At 49.8% G+C, this 14,415-nt stretch overlaps 1 protein-coding gene across 2 annotated transcripts in view; it reads right to left on the reverse strand.

Annotated features, from left to right (window-relative positions):
* Positions 1 to 8,019, reverse strand: part of Lexm (lymphocyte expansion molecule) — a 25,170-nt gene extending 17,151 nt beyond the window's left edge. The window contains exons 1-8 of one of the 2 annotated variants that reach the window (XR_002377780.1): positions 7,912 to 8,009; positions 6,777 to 6,864; positions 6,251 to 6,415; positions 5,947 to 6,069; positions 4,262 to 4,399; positions 4,003 to 4,146; positions 2,133 to 2,294; positions 1,102 to 1,227 (exon numbers count right to left, since the gene is read on the reverse strand). Coding sequence is in view for 1 of the 2 variants with exons in the window: in XM_021160917.1 (XP_021016576.1) it covers positions 1,102 to 1,227; positions 2,133 to 2,294; positions 4,003 to 4,146; positions 4,262 to 4,399; positions 5,947 to 6,069; positions 6,251 to 6,415; positions 6,777 to 6,864; positions 7,912 to 7,967 (1,002 nt within the window). In the remaining variant the exon portion in view is untranslated. Of the gene's footprint in view, positions 1 to 1,101; positions 1,228 to 2,132; positions 2,295 to 4,002; positions 4,147 to 4,261; positions 4,400 to 5,946; positions 6,070 to 6,250; positions 6,416 to 6,776; positions 6,865 to 7,911 lie in introns of both variants that reach the window. The other variant, XM_021160917.1, reaches the window with a different exon arrangement.
* Positions 8,020 to 14,415: the final 6,396 nt, after the last annotated feature.

The raw sequence follows: 14,415 nt of genomic DNA on the forward strand, positions 1-14,415 counted from the left end.
GTTCGAGGCCAGCCTGGTCTACAAAGTGAGTTCCAGGACAGCCAGGGCTACACAGAGAAACCCTGTCTCGAAAAACAAACAAACAAACAAACAAAAAAGAAAAACAAACACAACAACAACAAGAAAGTGTTCACAAATTCTAGGACTAGCCTGTTCTGGTAGAACATTACCAAAGGTGTCATCACATACCTGGGGGTAATAAAAAAGAGCGGGGAACAGGGAAAGGGACAGAAGACTTGTTCATTCAGGCAGAAGAAAATGGGCTAACAGCTCTGCCCTGGAAGCCCCAAGACTTGAGAGAAGGGAGAAGCATTTCTCAGGGTAGATAAGAAGATGATGGCTGGAGAGATGGCTCAATGGTTAAGAACACTGAGTGCTTTTCCAGAGGTCCTAAGTTCAATTCCCAGCAACCACATGGTGGCTCACAACCATCTGTAATGGAATCCGATTCCCTCTTCTGGGTGTGTCTGAAGATAGCTGCAGTGTACTCACATACATTAAATAAATAAATCTGTAAAAAAAATCATTAAAAAAAAAGAGAAAGAAGATGAGAGAGCTGTACATTGGGGCCTCTTAGCATCTTGATTCTCAAAGTGTTTTATCTCTGTGATAATCAGTTTCAGTTGTCAACAGCCTAGAACCACACAGGAGGAGAATCTCATGGAGGAATGAACTGTCTAAATTGGGTCAGCATGTAGGCATGTCTGTGGGGTATATGGTTTTGTTTACATTAATTGATGTGGGTAGGCTCACCCACCCTAGGTGTCACCTTGCCATGTTTGAGTCATGGACTGTGTAAGTATAGAGAGGGAGGGAGCGGGACACAAGCACCCATGCACTAGTTAATTCATTGCTCTGCTCTTGACTGTGGCTGCAGGGTGACTCGCTCCTTCCGGTTCCTGCCTGGACTTCCCTGCAATGATGGACTGTCACACGGAATTATAAGCCAAAAAACCCTTCCCCCCAGGCAGACTGAATCAGAAGCCCCGGTATGGGGTCCATTGACCTCTGCATCAGGACCACAAAGAGTCGGGGCTGTCTGAAGAGGCAGGAGAATGTCCCCTGCCTACCACCAGGCTTCCCCAACCCAGACCCACTCACCCAGGTCCCCAAAATCATCTGGTAGGCCTTTAGGCCGGACCGTTTGGAGGCCAGGAGGAACGGTGGCCGGTTGACATGTTTCTGTTCCGTCTCATGAGGAAGCCAAGAACCAGGGCCAGCTATATCCTGGGAATAAAGAAGAAAGACTGAGGAAGCCCTAGCAATCTCAGCCCAGGGTAGATAACTGAAGACTGATGGCAGCTGACCTCACCTGTCCTGCGATACTGCATCTTTTGTCAAAGGATGAGGGAAGGGAAGTGTCCTCAAGTTCTACATGTCCCATACCACCCACTCCATGTACCCCGCAGCCAGACGCCTCTTTACAGGTTCCCAGGGGCCCTGGAAATGAGCAGAGTGCAGCCTGGGACTCAAGCATACTGACCCTGGAGCCAGAGAATTGAGCCTTATATAGAGTCTCCTGGCCCCTCCTGGGGGACCCAGTGAACCCTTTTTAACCTGTGCGGCCTAGTTTCCCTTTAAATGCAAGGGATGGCCCTCCCAAGCTCCCTTGGGAGAGGGATGGCAGTGGTTAGCGGGAGGTCAGACTGTCCACACCCTTTGCCTCCCCTACTTTATTTCTTCCTATGGCCTTTGAGGCAGGCCTTGCTGGGAGAGTGGGGTGGCAGGTGTGGTAGTGACAAAAACCAAAAGTCACTCAAAGAACTGGTCACTGTCCCCCAGAGAGGATTGCCTTGAGGCAGGCAGAACCTGGCCCCTCCCTGGGTAGATCAGGTAGGCAAACTTGAAGATATACAAGTACCCTATCGTACTCCCTCCTGCCCAGCTTTCTTGGCCCGTTCTCCAGATCTGTATGGCCAGAGGAGGGAACGCAGGTAAGAAAGCCTCACTGGCTGGGATTTCCTGGTGGCCTGGCTTAGCTATGGGTTCTACAAGGGTAATACTGATCATGGCTGCAATAACAGACCCAGCCCCCCCCCCTACACGACCGCTGCACCCCACCTCCCTCAACCTCCCTAGTCTACTGGAAAGCTGCCTTCCAGGAGAGAAAACAAGCTATGGGGTACACTGACCATATTTTTGGGGCACTGACTAAGGGTTGTCCAGAAAATTCTCTCTGTGGGGTGTTTCGGATTTCGGGGATATTTCGAGAAAACCCCTTGTTTCTTCTTGTGTTGTGAGTTCAGTTCGTCCAGAAAGCTCTTGTAATCTGTCAGTTCCTTGGGCTTCGTTTTCTGAGGAATGGGAAGAAAGAAAGAAATCCTATACCAGGGCTCGCAGGTTCATTGTACCAGGGCTCCCAGGTTCACTGTACCAGGGATCGCAGGTTCACTAGCCCTCACAGAAAACCAAGTGATGCTGATGGGACTCCTTGATTAACAGAGGCTCTGCTCTGACCTGGGACGTTGACAGTAGGGGGCGGGAAGCAGGTAAAGACCACTAAACACCTGAGTGTTAGCCCTAGGCCCTGCCTAGTGGGGGCAGAGTTCTGACTCCTGCAAGCTGTCTTCTATCCTCCACAAACACACCATGAAACAATCCCGCACACCCGAATAAGGGAACACGTGTACATTTCAAAAGATTTATAGTGAGGAGAGTCTGAATGTGGTGTCAGATGCAGAAACTCCATATTTGTCTCTCAACTTTTCTGTGAACCCAAAATTGCTCTTAAAAAAATAAATAGGGCTGGAGAGATGGCTCAGCGGTTAAGAGCACTCACTGCTCTTCTGAAGGTCATGAGTTCAATTTCCAGCAATCACGTGGTGGCTAACAACCGTGTATAATGAGGTCTGACACCCTCTTCTGGTGTGTCTGAAGATAGCTACAGTGTACTTACATATAATAAATAAATCTTTAAAAATAAATAAATAAATCTATAACAAAAAAGTTCAAGCAAAGAGGCTCAACCCTGGTTGTAGTACCAACATGGGGTCAGGGAGGCGGGTCCCAAGGCCTGCTGTACTGGGCAGTGGTCTTAGTGGCAGGTAGGAGACCCTAGGGTCAGTCATGTCACAGGACATAGGACAGTGACTACCAAGGAGCTCCCACTACAAGGGTCTCCTACTAAAGCTGCGGTTTTTATTCCATTGATTGCACTTTTCTTTCCCTGAGACTGGAAATTCCACACGGTCTCTTTCCCTGCATCTAATCTGTGAACTGGACTAATCCCACTCATCAGTGACCCCAAGTTGGGAACAAGACAAATAAGTCTGGACACACACTTGGCCCCACAGCCATAGGCATGAAGAGAGCAAAGCAGAGAAAGCCACCAAACCTGTAAGGGATTTTGATGGGGATGGGAAAGAAGTCTGGCAAGCTACATTTCTAGCCCAGTCTCCTCTTCCACCTTCCAGTTTGGGGCTCCTTTAACCCAGGCCATTAACCCAGCTGAGTCCATGAAGCCTGGGAAATGTTTACAGCCAGACACTGCGCCTGTGCCCTTGGGGTCCCCACAGGCCTGTTGGTGCATGCCGGGCCACCTATCTATCAGTACAGTTCATGTTATTGCTGAGAGAAGTAGCCGTGGGGTCAGATGTCCAAACTGTGGCTCTGACCCATCATATCTGTGTGGCCAGCCTCAGGTTCTTCACCTCACACAGGGAGCCATACCCCGCCCTGGCAGGAGCACAGAGTAGACCGGCAGCACTTGGTACACACGGCCACATTCCTGTGGATAATCAAAACTTAGCTCACCAAGGATTAGGCCTCACAGCACCCACTCAGGCACATACCTGCACAGCACCCACTCAGGCACATACCTGCACAGCACCCACTCAGGCACANCACAGCACCCACTCAGGCACATACCTGCACAGCACCCACTCAGGCACATACCTGCACAGCACCCACTCAGGCACACACCTGCACAGCACCCACTAAGGCACATACCTGCACAGCACCCACTCAGGCACATACCTGCACAGCACCCACTCAGGCACATACCTGCACAGAGTAATGTCCGTAGTGCAAAGGACTGCTCCGTTCACCAGAGAAAATGTCATAGGGGCCACGATTACCAGTGGACTTTTTCACAAAGGTCTCAAGATCACTTTTGATGGTGTAGGTACCAGGTCCCAGGCCACTGCCCTAGAGACAAAAGTGGTGATGGTGCCTGTAGGGGAGTGGCCAAGGGGGGGCGTCAGCCTCTCTACCCCGAGGTCACCCCACAGGACCATGCAAGATGAGGCTGCTGAGGGGGTACCTGATGAAACAAGGGTGGTGGCTTGTTAGACACTCTACACATCAGGCCGTCGGAATGTGAGCGGTTCCAGGCCTTCTCCTCCAGCTGTGTGTACGGGTTCCCCTTCTCCCCATAATTTCCAGGGCCAGGATAATAATTCTGCAGGGCAGGAGACGGAAAATGCAAAGACTGTCAGTCCCAGTCTTTGTTCTGGTTCATCTGAGAAAGACATGTCTGGGGTTTCAGATCTCAAGAAGGGAAACAGGGTTTCTGGAGTGAGCACCTGTTACCCACCCCACCACACAGCATCCCCGGTGAGCCCCCTCCTCTGCTCACTCCTTTATCTCCAAGTCCAGCTATACCTCTGACTCAGCACCTCTGACTCAACACCTCTGACTCAGCACCTCTGACTCAGCACCTCTGACTCAGCACCTCTGACTCAGCACCTCTGACTCAGCACCTCGTATTCAGCCTGGTCTCCTCTCCCTGATCATACTTGCTTACAATGCGTTCTCCCAATGCCTTCCCTACCCTCCCTCTGGTTTGTCAATCACATCAACCACACTAAGATCCCCAGACACCATCTCCCCTGAGACCCACCTTCCTCCCCTGCTGTTCCGCAGCCTCCATAGATCTGCCCTTTACAACTACAAAGCTGATCAATTTCCTGGCTATGCTGTGAACAGCCTGGGAAGAATGAGCACCGGAATCCTAGGCTAGGAACCTGTCTCTGCTACTTCCTAGCTGGGCAAACTCGGGCCTCTGAGCTTCATAGTCCATGGGACTAACACAACGATGGTAATACTTTCCTTCAAGGAATAGTGATAGAGTTGAATGTCTGCAAAGCCCTCTGCCCAGGGCCCGGCAGATAGTAGGTCCCATTCCACAAGTCGGGGTGAGGTGACAGGAAGTCCTGAGATCAGAAGAACTGTGGCTAGGAGCCTAAACACAAAGGTGGTCTTTGAAGTACAGTGAACAGAGCTAACCTGTGGTGCCCGGAGGTGAGATCTGGCTGGATTTCTGAGGCTGGTATGCCCCTTTTAGCCACATGGGGGCACTGCTGTCCCATAGGTGATGCAATCCACCTCCTCTCTGGGCCCTGCAACCAGATCCTTGGGGAGCCAGACCTGGCAGAGGGGGTGGGGCCAGTGCTACAAAAATCGGGCCACTGTGAGGATCAGCTCTGTCTGTCCCCCAAAGAAGGAGACTGGGTCTTTCTTCCTTCCATAGCTCAAAAAGCCAGTGCATCGATGGCGTACTATGAATCCCCTGCAGATTTTGTTCCAGTGAGGCCTCCCCAGACTGCTCTCTGTAAATCACCCCCACAGCACTCTCCTTCTCTGTGCCATTTACCCTCAAAACTCCATAAGAACGATATGTATTTCCTTCTTCATTCTGTGGTGTGTGTCACTGCCAGACACCCCGCTCTCCCAAAGCCTAGTTCAGTACACAGCTTTCTGTTGCTGCTTAATCATTATTTCCTGGTTGGCTAGCTAAATGAATATGTTTGTTGGGTTTCTAATATACTCTAGGTTTCTCTAGGCTCAAGACTGAGACACAGGAGAGCAGAAGAGCCAACAAGAAAGCCAGGAAGGTCTGGGCAAGCCTAGGGAGAAGACGGGTACAGAGAAGGGTGCTTGTCAAACATCCAAACGGCAACAGTCTTCCCACAGAGGACGGAGGGTGGAAGAGACAAGATCACGTACCCCAATTAAACCTCGGAAACGTGTCTCCCCAGAGCTGAGCAGCCCCCGTTTGCTCTGTGGTTTCTTCTGTAGCTCAGTTATGAAGTCTTTGATGTTGTAGGAGCCAGGGCCACGCTTGTGCACCTGCCCCAAAAGAAAAGAATGCAGGATGGAAAAGGAACCTGGGGAGGTCCTGCCAGGAAAAGCCCAAAGGGTGATGGTGTTCTTCAAGATGAAGCTGTATCCACTAGGACTCTGGAGGGATAGCCATGTGGACAGGAAGCCTTGCTCCTAGAGGTCGGGAAGGGTATGCCCCGAAGTTCACCTGCTGCTCTCTTTCCTTCTTGATGGCCTGGTACTGGAAGTGGGGTAGCTGGGTCAGCCGAGTGGCTTCGTGGGCCCGGGACCATCCTGTGCCCAACTTCTGTTCCAGGAACTTCTTGCTGAAGCAGGTATCCTTGGAGTTATAGGTCCCAGGTCCTATATGGGACTAAGTTAAAGCAGGCTCTCAGCTGAGTCGGTCATAACCACCTACCCCACCCCTTTGCATGTGCAAGTCACCCCTGGCCTAGGAATTGAACTAGACAGTTCCCCAGTCTGCCGACCAGGAGGAGCTCAGCACTCAAGATCGAGTCCTGACCACCTCTGTGACTGGCCTTGTTCCACTTCAGGGAAATACAGAATAGAAACAGCTGTGGAAGAGGAAGCCTGCGGCCCTTAAACTCCTAGGGTTCTAGCATAGTCCTGAATTTATCAAACATCTGAAGCCAAGTATGAGCCATGCTTGGGTTGGAGCATGCGCGGGCGTAATGGGGGCGGAACACAGACCACGTGAGAGGAAGCAGGCTTACCAGTTCCACGGAATGATGTCTGGAATATGGGGCCTCTGTGAAGGTGCTGAATTTCTTCTGGTTGGGATAGACAGCGGAGACATCAAACCTAAGAGAGGTATAAGTGAGGGCCCATCTGGTCCTGACTGGGGCAGCCCTGGTGGACAGGCCGTTGGTTTCCCAGGACAGACGACTTTGGAGCTAACCAGCTAACCCATGAATGTCACTTTGGATCTGCTTCATCATTTTGAGAGTTCCTGAGATGCTCTGCCACCCACCCTAGGCTCTGCCTCTCTCTACAGCTTCATTCTTCTTCAAAATTCTTACCATTATCCTTCCCAGCTCAAGTAGATAGATAGATGTTATACTACAGGGTGGATACTTCATATCATCTTTCATATACGTTTAATTATCCAGACCACCTCACGACCACAGATCCTAGAACCGTGTGTGGCACATAGTAGGTCATGTATATGCAACTATATTACATAATAGAACATAAAAAGAAATATGAGTTGGGCATAATGGTGCACACCTTTAATCCCAGCACTTGGGTGGCAGAGACAGATGGATCTCTATGACTTTGAGGTCAGCCTGGTCTATAGAATGAGTTCCAAGACACCCAGGGTTATGTAGAAAGACTGTCTCAAAAAAAGAAAAAAAGAAAGAAAAGAAAAGAAAAAAGAGAGAAAAGAAAAAAGAAATAAGACACCTGGGTTGCAAACAAAACTTTTTAGCTAAATTTCATGGGATGGGCAGACCATGTGGCCTCTATGAATAATTTACATTGGGTGGTTTGAAAATAGTTTGCAAGAACTTACTACAAAAATGGAACAGAAAACAAACGAACTTAGAGGCTTTAATCCCAGCACAGAGAGGGCAATGGTAGGCAGATCTCTGTGAGTTCTGTCCAAGCAGGGCTACATAGGAAGAGAGGAGAGGGGGGAGGAGGAAGAAGAGGAGGAGGAGAAAGGAGGAGGAGGAGGAGGAGGAGGAGGAGGAGGTGAGTGGGGGAGGGGTGAGCCAGCCCTCTTCCCTTCCTTCCCGGGCTCCAGCCTTCTGGATTAGCCTTCCTCCCGGAGGCAGAGGCGCTGGTGGGGCCCACAGGAACTCCCTTGGATCCTGGGTGCCAGGCCAGGAAGCAGTTGGGCCCCACCTGTGGCTCTGCACCCCAAAGGGCGCCCCTTTGAACCACTTGGGGATGGTGGACATGATGTTGCGCGGGGGGGCGCCGTGGGTGCGAGGTCTCACTGAGCCTAGCCTCCAGCCTGCCCCCACCCCGGCACAACACCCCCTTGACACCGCGCGCTGCCACGGCAACCCGCAACCGGGGCGTTATGATTCAGCAAGTACAGACCTGCTTCGTGACACGCGGGATCTCTCCAGCGTGCTGGCTGCCCCCTGACGTTATCATTCACTTTACATTCCCAATGCTGCCTTGCCTGAGACCTTTCCTGGGCTCCTGCAGATCTTAGGATCCCCCTGGGGTTTAATGAGAGAGCTCTTGTCACTTGCTGAGAATCTGTTTATTTCTGCTTATACTGGGGAGAGCCCAGGCTCAGAAATTGCCTTCATGTTCACCTTGTGTTAAGGGAAACGGAGCGGAGAGCAGACTTGGGAATTCTGGTCCTTCTCTGCTGGATGGAACTCTGGCGGGGGAGGGGAGGGGTCGGGGAAGGGGTGGGGCAGGACGGGGAAGCCAAGGAAGATGGCACGTGGAGGACAAGTAGAGAGATAGGTGAAGGTACTTAGGGACATCAGAAGGGGTGCAGTGGCATCAGAACCTCAGATATCCACTCTGAGCAGACACTAAAGAACGTCTGCCCCCCAAATGTGGTCCCTGTCCTCTGACAACCACTTCCACAGCTTGGCCAGGCTAGCAGGTGGGGAATGGGGTGGGGCCCAGCCTGTGGACAGGCACTTCAGGGAAGAATCCCAAAGGAGGAATCACTTGCTAGATGAAGAAAGAGGGGAGGGTGTGCCCCCAACCTGGTGTGACCAGCTCTCCCTCCTCCTCCCTTCCCCTACAGATGGCATCCTCTGGTTGTGCTAATGTCTCCTTCGTTACCTCAGAGCCCTGCAAGGGCTTTCAGCAGAGATGGAACAGATGTCTGTCTACACCCCACTCCTGTGACAAGATAACTGGAGGTCGATGGAAGATACCTTCAGTCCTGCATCCAACCAGTGGCAAAGCACACCAGAGGCACAGCAGCCTCCTACAGCAGACCCACACCACAGTTGGTATTTAAATGGAAAGCTGGACTAATGGCTCCAGGCCTGGCAGTCACAGAGTCACAGCTGATAGAGCTACCTCAGTACACCACTGAGCTGGGGGTCAGAGACATCAGCTGTGGCATCCCCCCTTTTTTTAAGTTTTCTTTTTTTGGTTGTTTATTTATTGTTATACATAAGTACACTGTAGCTGTCTTCAGACACCAGAAGAGGGCGTCTGAATTTCATTACGGGTGGTTGTGAGCCACCATGTGGTTGCTGGGATTTGAACTCAGGACCTTTGGAAGAGCAGTCAGTGCTCTTATCCACTGAGCCATCTCACCAGCCCGTGGCGTCCCTTTCTAAGTCCCCTCATGCTTACCTGGGAAATGAAGCAACACTCCATCTCCCAGGTTCCTGGGAGGATTAAAAGGTCTACAGGAGGCAATTCCTGGCCCTGGGAAAGGGCCTCTCAGAGGCCCACAGAGAGAGACTGTCTTGTTCATTCCTGACACATTACCTGACATATAGCAAACACACAGCAAATGTTTGTTGGGTGATAAATAAATGAATAAATGTAGTACGATTTATCAGGAACCCATAAATTTGAAGCTTGGTCCTAGCTGGTGACGCCAGGTGACCCTGGACATGGTATGCTCATGAGGCCTCTATTCCCCCTCCTGGGACAGGGCATGTGACTAGAGTTTCCTTGGAGAGCTATACTAACATGTCATGGAGTCGTGGTTGTCCTTGCCCTAAGCAGGAGGCCCTTCTACCAGCCTGGACCTCCTTAGGCACTCCTGGGGAAGTGGCACAGACCCGCCTGTAGCTGCCCATGTCTTCTCTTCTACAGTGATCCCATTGGCTGCAGGACAGCTGAAGGAGTGGTGGAAGACACCAGCCAAAGTCCATGGGCCAGAGTCCTGGCTGCGAGAGAAGCCATAGCAGGCCATGGTGAGTCACCTCTGTATTGAGGCCACCTGCCATGAAGAGGTCATCTCCTCCCTGTCATAGACCTTTGCCTGGCCAACTAACTCATCCATTTCCATAGGTGCTACCACCACCCCTCCATCCACACTCTAATTATTGCAGGAAAGAAATTGAAGGCTCAGACAGAGTAAATGGTCCTGGTCACGTCTAGTAAAGCATGGGTCACACAACCCATCCAGGACTCAACCAACGCTTGAGAGATCTGGAGCCGCAGGAGTTCAACCTACCCAGAGATCATTGTCAGTGTAATCTAGTCAAGTGTCTCAGCCAGGACGGAGACTCTGAGGGGGCTTTTGCTGCTACCTTTAAGTCTGTTTGTTTGTTTTGTTTTGTTTTGTTTTGTTTTTTCAAGACAGGGTTTCTCTGTGTAGCCCTGGCTGTCCTGGAACTCACTCTGTAGACCAGGCTGGCCTCGAACTCAGAAATCCACCTGCCTCTGCCGCCCAAGTGCGCCACCATCGCCCGGCTCACCTATAAGTCTTATCTCTTGCAACCTCTTTCCCACTCTCTGTGAGCCCTAGCTACGGGCAGCTCTGGCCCTGAGGGCTACCCTAAGTTGCAGAGAAACCACTGGCCTTTTCAGTTTTTCCAGCTTCTGCGATACGCATGCCCGCCCGCTCACTCCCTTCCCTCCCAACACGTACTCATCTTCCTAGAGTCAGATCAAAAGTTTAGCCCACCCACCGGGATGGTTAATACGAACATTAGAGAAAATGTCATGTCTTGGCAAGGATGTAGAGGAATTGGAAACTTTGAGCTTTGGTGACGGGAAAATATAATGGTTCTGCTGCTATGGGATAGCACAGTGGTTCCTCAAAGAAGTAAACGTAGACTTACAACACGTCCCAGCAATCCCACTTAGTATGTGCCGTAGGATTAAAAGCAGCGAACCCAAACACATATCTGTATAATACAGCCCTGCTTATAGCGACATCATTCACAATAACCACGACCCGTATTTACCGTGGTAAATGATGGACAAACAAGGGCTGATAGATACAGACAATATAGACCGTGAAATAGTGCTCACCCTTAAAAAGGGAGGAAATGCTGTCCAACAATGGTTGTGTGCATTGTAATCCTAACACTTGGGTGCCTGAGGCAGTTAGGAGAGTTCTAGACCAACCAGGGCTACCTAGTAACCATGACACCAGCTGGACTACATAGAGACCCTGCCTGAAAAAAAAAGGTACAAAATTAATAAGGGAGTTCTTACACCACACCATGGATAAAGTTTGAAGTCATTATGCTAAATGATAAGGCAGGCATAAAAAAAACCAAATATTATTTCACTTACTTGAAGTGTTACCGTATTCAAATGTGGAAAGAGAAAGTGGAGTGGCAGTTACCGGGGAATTGAGGACGTTTTTGGAGGGAAGAGTGTGGACTGGGTTGGGACCTTCTCTATTTCCATCTCAGAGCTACATTCCCAACCCTTGTAAAAATCATTATTTTTGAGTCTCGCATGTTGATGGGCCATGTACTAGCATCCTCCTGCCTCAGCCTCCTGAGGAACTGACACTAAAACACGAGCCGCTACATCTGGTGGGAGTTATCAGAGTGGACGTGGAGTTTCAGTTTTGGAAGATGAAAAGGATTCAGAAAGGGAAGGTGGTGATGTTTCCCCAGTCACCAGTCAACTCTACACTTCAAAACAGTTTAACTGTATAGTTAAAAACCAGTTAAAACAGGCAGCAGCAGACAGATCTGTAGTGAGTTCCAGGCCAGCCACAGCCACATCAAAAGACTCTATCTCGAAAAACAGCAAACAGAAACAGTGAAAATGTGGCTGAAGAGATGCTCACGGGGTAAAGGCACTTGCTACCTAGCCAGAAAACCGAGTTGCCTCCCTAGGACCCAAGCAACAGAAGAAACTGACACCCGAAAGTTGTCCTCTGGTCTACATAGGGATGCCAAGATGCCCATGACCCCCACGACACCAACACACAATAAAAATGTTTTTTAGTTGGGTATTTATTTCATTTACATTTCCAATGCTATCCGAAAAGTCCCCCACATGCTCCCCCACCCACCCACTCCCACTTCTTGGCTCTGTACTGAGGCATATAAAGTTTGCACGACTAATGGGCCTCTCTTTCCACTGATGGTCGACTAGGCCATTTTCTGATTCATATGCAGCTAGAGACACGAGCTCCAGGGGGGTACTGGTTAGTTCATATTGTTGTTCCACCTATAGGATTGCAGATCCCTTTAGCTCCTTGGGTACTTTCTCTAGCTCCTCCATTGGGGGCCTTGTGGTCCATCCAATAGCTAACTGTGAGCATCCACTTCTGTGTTTGCTAGGCCCTGGCATAGTCTTACAAGAGACAGCTCTATCTGGGTCCTTTCAGCAAAATCTTGCTAGTGTATGCAATGGTGTCAGCATTTGGAAGCTGATTATGGGGTGGATCCCTGAATATGGCAGTCTCTAGATGGCCCATACTTTCGTCACAGCTCCATACTTTGTCTCTGTAACTCCTTCCATGGGTGTTTTGTTCCCAATTCTAAGCAGGGGTGAAGTGTCCACACTTTGGTCTTTGGTCTTTGTTCTTCTGACACCAACACACAATAAAAATGTTTTTTCAGTCAAAATGGAAATTTTTGTATTAGCTTTGTGCTGTCACAACCTGAAAAAAAAAATTAGAAAGCTAAGGTCTCTGGAAATCCCTTCCTAATAATACTCCAAAGCAATGAGAGGTTGCTTCATCTCGTTATGGACAGCAACGTACGGTAAGTTTTGCATTAAAAATTATTAAATGGAGCTGGGCATGGTGGCACACACCTTTAATACCAGCACTCAGGAGGCAGAGGCAGGCGGATTTCTGAATTCAAGGCCAGCCTGGTCTACAAAGTGAGTTTCAGGACAGCCAGGACTACACAGAGAAACCCTGTCTCAAAAAAACAAAAAAACAAAAAACAAAACAACAACAACAACAACAAAATATATATATATATATATAAAATGGGGGCTGGAGCGATGGCTCAGAGGTTAAGAGCACTGGATGCTCTGGGGGACTTTGGTTCAATTCCCAGCACCCACATGTCAGTTTACAATTGTCTGTAATTCCAGTTCCAGGGAATCTGACATACCCGCACATCAGCCTGTATGCAGGCAAAACATCAATGCAAATGAAAAATAAAAAGGAACCATCAAAACAAATTCTAAAAGGCTAAAACAGTATTAAATGTATTACATTAAAGTCTAAAACCAGTACAAATAGCATCCAAATGTTTTGACTTGAAAATACTGCTAAAGGGCTGGTGAGATGGCTCAGCAGGTAAGAGCACTGACTGCTCTTCCAAAGGTCCTGAGTTCAAATCCCAGCAACCACATGGTGGCTCAATCACCCATAATGAGATCTGATGCTCTCTTCTGGTGTGAATGAAGACAGCTATGGTGTACTTATGTATAATAGTAAATAAATCTTTGGGCCTGAGCTAATGGAGCCGACCAGAGCGAGCCAGAGGGAGTGGGATTGACTGGAGCAAGCAGAGGTCCTAAATTCAATTCCCAACAACCACATGAAGGCTCACAATCACCTGAACAGCTACAGTGTAATCATATACATAAAATAAATACATCTTTTTTTTTTTAAATAAGAAGTTGCTCAAGTCATAGTTTCTTCAAATTCACTAACCGGCTCTATTTTCTCTAGTGAAAATGCTGGCCTCCTTCTAACGAGGTTGAGGCAAGGGAGGCAAGAGCCCAGCCTCAGGATAAGTGAGGAAGAGTCCAAGGTCCAGACGTTCCAGAAAGCCTAGTCTACAGCGGACTCTGCTTTATCACCCAGGGCACCCCAGTTCAACCTGCACACTAGAAGCCAGGTGGGCCCCTGAGGGAGACAGCGTAGAGCAAGAAGACAGCAGTCTCAGAGCAGGGAGCAGGACCGGCTGGACACTGATCCAGAGGCGTGAAGCCCAGGCATACCCAGGGCAGGCATTCATCGGTTTTACCTAGGTATCTCCTGGTCCCTCACGGGGAACTGTGTCATGTCACAGAGGAGGAAAGCCGAAGTGTAAGGGGTAGTGCTTTTTATTAGGGATGGAGAAACAAAAGTAGACCTAGCACCTGGGAACCTTAGTTTTTGCTGTTTGGGCCCCTGCTGAGCAGAGAGGAGAGCCAAGATAGTCAGTTGAGAGGCCAGATGCACAGACTGGAGAAAGACGGGAGGGGCGGTGGCCTGCTGTGTTCAGCGGAAGCGCTCTAGAATACACACACAGCTCTGGAGTGGGCAAGGCTTGCTCAGCTGGAAGGGCCTGTCCTGACAGCTCTGTGCGGAGGGTGGAGCATTGCCAATGGAGGAAGGACTTGGCCGGCCTGGGCAACCCGAGGCTCCAGGTCTCCTTGAGCTTGACCTGGCTCTGTGACCTTGGCACCTTTCTCTTCTGAACCTCTCTCTTCATCTGCTGAGTAGTCGAAATCTGCCCTTGCCACTTGCTGGGTTTGTGAGCCTCCCGT

The sequence above is a fragment of the Mus caroli genome, chromosome 4 (assembly GCF_900094665.2).
Source record: "Mus caroli chromosome 4, CAROLI_EIJ_v1.1, whole genome shotgun sequence".
NCBI lineage: Eukaryota > Metazoa > Chordata > Mammalia > Rodentia > Muridae > Mus > Mus caroli.